The 4,180-nt window shown below is 60.0% G+C and overlaps 4 protein-coding genes across 4 annotated transcripts in view; all 4 read right to left on the bottom strand.

Moving 5' to 3' along the window:
* Nucleotides 1–35: 35 nt before the first annotated feature.
* Nucleotides 36–552, bottom strand: L226DRAFT_576766 (uncharacterized protein; the record flags this gene model as incomplete). Its single annotated transcript, XM_067685438.1, has 2 exons — nucleotides 36–363; nucleotides 415–552. Coding segments are annotated over 2 exons (466 nt in total), but the record flags the coding sequence as incomplete, so codon positions are not given.
* A 429-nt stretch (nucleotides 553–981) lies between these two features.
* L226DRAFT_527503 (uncharacterized protein) lies at nucleotides 982–1,824 on the bottom strand (the record flags this gene model as incomplete). The annotated part of the gene is made up of 2 exons (XM_067679122.1): nucleotides 982–1,398; nucleotides 1,447–1,824. The coding sequence occupies 2 exons, from the start codon at nucleotides 1,822–1,824 to the stop codon at nucleotides 982–984; spliced, it is 795 nt and encodes a 264-aa protein (XP_067528598.1).
* Nucleotides 1,825–2,609: 785 nt separating this feature from the next.
* On the bottom strand, nucleotides 2,610–3,181 carry L226DRAFT_548692 (uncharacterized protein; the record flags this gene model as incomplete). The annotated part of the gene is made up of 2 exons (XM_067682621.1): nucleotides 2,610–3,021; nucleotides 3,087–3,181. 2 exons carry the CDS (start codon nucleotides 3,179–3,181, stop codon nucleotides 2,610–2,612), a joined length of 507 nt encoding a protein of 168 aa, XP_067528597.1.
* A 789-nt stretch (nucleotides 3,182–3,970) lies between these two features.
* The window catches only part of L226DRAFT_548691 (uncharacterized protein), a gene marked incomplete at both ends in the record, with an annotated part of 3,762 nt that continues 3,552 nt past the window's right edge, over nucleotides 3,971–4,180 (bottom strand). The window contains one exon of the mRNA XM_067682620.1: nucleotides 3,971–4,058. Coding sequence (XP_067528596.1) covers nucleotides 3,971–4,058 — 88 coding nt within the window. The remainder of the gene's footprint in view (nucleotides 4,059–4,180) is intronic.

The raw sequence follows: 4,180 nt of genomic DNA, 5'->3' as shown, positions 1-4,180 counted from the left end.
GGACAGGATGATCAAGATAGGACGAAGGGGCTTACCTTCACGGCGGAGCCGCTGGAGCATCCCCTCAGCGTCGCGGCGCTCGCGTTTGGCCTTACGGAGGAGGCGCTCGTACGAGGCGATGGCCCGCTGCACCCCTTCGTCGTCGTCCTCGTCGTCGAGCTCCAAGAGGGCGGCGCGGTTGGATCGCACCTCCTCCTCCGCCGCCGCCAACTGCTGGCGGCAGGACTCCGTGAGGGCGGCGCGGGAGGCGGAAAGGTAGTCCCGCACCAGGGCGGCGCGGTCGTCGGCGGAGAGGGAGGGGCCGGCGTGTGCAAAGGCGGCGCGCATGGCGTCGTCGCCGGTGTCCAGGTGCTGGACGTCGCCCTGAGGGAATGGGTTAGGGAGAGGGGAACGGGGAGGAGCGGCGGGACTCACGGCGAGCTCGACGGCGCGGCGGAGGGCGGTGGTCGTGGCGGTGGCAGAAGGGGCGGGGGTCTTGCGGAAACGGGCGAGGACGCCGGCGAAGGAAGGGGGGCGGCGCTTGGTAGAAGAAGAGGGGGCGGGAGCGGACATGGCGGGTGGTTCGTATGGGGATCGAAGGGGCCAGCCGTCGCCGGGGGCGCGAACTTTATAGCGGGAGCCGCAACCTGCCCTCGACTGTTTGTGAGGATGCCCCGTTTGGCCACCCCGCCGCGCCTATGGGTGTGCAAACAGCGGCGATCAAGAGAAGCGTCGGGCGATGCCAGAGGACCAGTCGGCGTCGGGTATAGTGCTTACCTTTCTGGGCGTAGGGGCGCGCGCGCCCCCGCGGCTACCGAGGACTTCCAGCCCGCCGCTGCGACGAGGGACTACCTACGGCGGCACTTTCGGGCCGCGCTCAGCGGGGGCGATGAAGGCTTTACCACTTGGCAAGGAAGGGTTATCGATTCCGTGGGCGCTCCAGTAAAGGGATACACGCTCTTCCTTTACCCTCCCCAGGGCCGCCTCTCCTCTCCTCTTCGCTCAGTTCGCACCTTCGCCGCTCCTCTCCTCGCCGCCGTCTACGTCCATCTCCCCCGGCATGGGCCTCTCCTCTAGGGCGCGGAGCCTCCTACTCGCTCGGGCGTGTTCCTCGCGCAGGCGCTTCTCCCAAGCATCGGCGCTAAGTGCGGTACGGACCCATTCGTCGCCGGCACGGTTGAGGACATCGCCGATCGCGCCCATAGTGTTGAGCTCTTGCTTCAGCAGGTCGCGGTGGGCGCTGAGTTGGCGGCAAAGGATGTGGTGGCGGTGGGTGTCGGCGCACTCGTCCAAGTACCTCTGGAGGCGGGTTTGGTCGTCGGGCCACTGCTGCAAGACACGGCTGATGTCGCCGAGCGCGTGGGCTAGTACTGCGGACTCAGCGTGGAGTTCATATACGTCCGCCTGGGCCCCCCCCCCCTCTGCGGTCAATCAACAGCTCTCTCGGCGGTGGCGGGTCCGACTTACCATTCGGTCGGACAACTTTAGGAGCTCTTCATGGGCCTCGTCGGCGTCGATCGTCTGAGCTTCGGCGAGTGCCAAGAAGTCGTCAACGGCTCGGCGGAAGGAGGCCTCCGCGGTGGCTATAACCTGGTCGCGGAACCGCTGGGTTTCGCGAGAGAAGTACGGATACAGGACGGACATATGGGGGCACGGCTCCGACAGCGTCGCCGGCGGGGGGAGTTTATAGCTGGCCGGTCCTGGTGACACGAGGTCAACGTGCCAACAACGGGCCTCCTCCTCGTGCATATCGATGGGCCTAGCGGCGGACACTTCGGCGGAGGGGGAACCGAGGGCGGTTCCGATTTCAGTGGGGGGGAGGTGTTGAGCACCGCCATTCTTCATCTTGAGAGCGCACCCTCTTCTTTCGCCTTTACGGGGCCGTTCTGCACAGCGAGCGGGGTCCTGCTCTCGGGAGGGGGGCTCCGTCGCTGCGGCGGCGTTGTCGGCGAGGGCAGCGCTGTCCCTCTTGTTATCGGCGGATCCTTATCTCGCGCGGGGCTCGGGCGAGGGCGGCAGCCACAATCACGCGCCGCCGACCGGTTTCATTAGGTCGCCGAGGGTGTTGCCCTAGCGCCGTAGGTACATAGACTAGCCAGAGTAGCCAGCGAAGAATCCCAGGTCACTTCACCCCACAGAGCTAAGATCTCGAGAGGAAAAAGCCTGTCGCCACTTGTCTGAACTCATCGCCGCTTTACACTTCTCTTTCGCCGCCGTTTGGTTTAACATCGCCGTTCCCCGTCGCCGATACGTTTCACTCGTCGAAATCGCTTGTTCCGCCGTCCGCCGCCGCCGATACGTTTCACTCGTCGAAATCGCTTGTTCCACCGTCCGCCGCCGCCGCCTTCGCCGACGTCGCCAAGTCCTCGCCGATCGAACACCGCTCCCCGCTTGGCCGCGCAGTTAACGAAGGGAACCAGAAAGTACCTCTCGCACAAACAGCAATAGACTTTGGGTGTTTAGGTGGGTTGTTACATCCTGCTTGGCCCCGTAGTCGACGCATCAGCGCTCACAGTCCTCATGGGTGATTTGCAATGTCCTTGCGAGAACGTCGAACGCCTCGCCGTCGACGCGAAGAATCTCAAGCGCTTGCTTGTAGTTCCCGTAGATGAAATTGCCTATGACATCTATCAGAGTCGCGCTGCGAATGACACCAGATCGCTCCTACCTGATTCTGCGTGCTTTTGTCGGCTCCAGAACACGGCGAACTGTTCAATGGCCTGGTGCCGATGGAACTGCGTCGCCAACCGCGTGCCTGGCGCGAGTGCGTTTGACTCAGAGAAAAGACGTTCGCACCCTTCGAAGTCTTCCTTGCCAGCGCCAGCGAAGTACAGCGGGAGGAACTGTACCTGACAGCCACGGTTATGACTGTGACCATGGAAAGCCAGGACGATGCACTTGATGCGCTGCTCCTGCACGACCGCCCCTAAAGAACTATTGCTGAGTGTCTTCGAAAACTCGCAGCCAATGTCGTAGCCGACGAGGATGTCGGAGCCATAAACCTGCAGCAACTTGTTTATTAAGGTGAGAGCATACTTCATCCTATGGGGAGGCATCAGTGCGTTCCTGCTCTGGCGTCGCCGCGGGACTCCAAAGTAAGTACTTACAGTTCACTGCTGCGAATCATATCGCACATGATCAGAATATGCCCATGCCAGCACAGGCACACGAAGACCCCGCTGACGGCGAACAGAGCGAACATCTTCTTGCGCGCTTCAGGGCCGGCGTTGCGCCATCGCTCCACGCAGATTGACACAGCCTCTTCAGGTGCCGCCTCGACGTCGACACCCTCAATGTCGACATCGCCTCCGGACGCCACGGTAGCTTTCTGTTGGACCAGAAATTATGACCGGTAACAAAGCACATACATGTCCATGCTCACCTTGGCATTAGCGACTTCGTCCTTGAAGCGGTCAACCTCCTCGGGTCAGATCCACAAGTCGCTGCGCGCGTCACGGGAGTCTGCGAGCCACCTGTAGTTGCCAGACTTGTAATACAAATACCCACTAGGGTGGTAGTTTGGTTGTATATTTCGTAGGTGATTCTATTACAGCCCAGTAATACTATGCAGGGCATTGTAGAAAAGTCAGAGACTTGTAGTACAATCAGGCAAGCCTAGTAATACAACTAGGGGCCTGTTGTACTAAAATGCGACAGCCTTGTAATAACTGTGAAAGAGCCAGGAATCAGGTTGTAAACCAGATTGTAATACTGGTAGAGATCTCAAGATGGCCTTGTAAATCAGTTGTATAATGTGACTAGAACAGATCTGAATCGTGCAGATCTGATGGACTGCAATCTCAGTACCACAGCCTTGGTGCTTGTATTTCTGCTTGTAATACTCTCCATTGTTGACATCACGATCTAGTGAATCAGATTGTAATACTCTGCCGCGCTCAGCTCTGGGTCCAGTATTTCTGATTGTAATTGCCCGCCACGCTCAGCTTTGGGTTCCAGTAAATCGCCCTGTAATACTCCGCTGCACTCAGCTCTACGCCCAGTAAATTGCCCTGTAATACTCCGCCGCGCTCAGCTCTGGGTCCAGTAAATCGCCCTGTAATACTCCGCCGCGCTCAGCTCTGGGTCCAGTATTTGTCATTGTAAATGCTCGCCGCGCTCAGCTCTGGACCCAGTAAATCGCCCTGTAATACTCCGCCGCGCTCAGCTCTGGACCCAGTAAATCGCCCTGTAATACTCCGCC

Source organism: Lentinus tigrinus (assembly GCF_003813185.1).
Source record: "Lentinus tigrinus ALCF2SS1-7 unplaced genomic scaffold L226scaffold_77, whole genome shotgun sequence".
Classification (NCBI taxonomy): Eukaryota; Fungi; Basidiomycota; class Agaricomycetes; order Polyporales; family Polyporaceae; genus Lentinus; species Lentinus tigrinus.
Note: the sequence above shows the minus strand (reverse complement) of the source record. Positions and strands in the feature narration are given on the sequence as shown.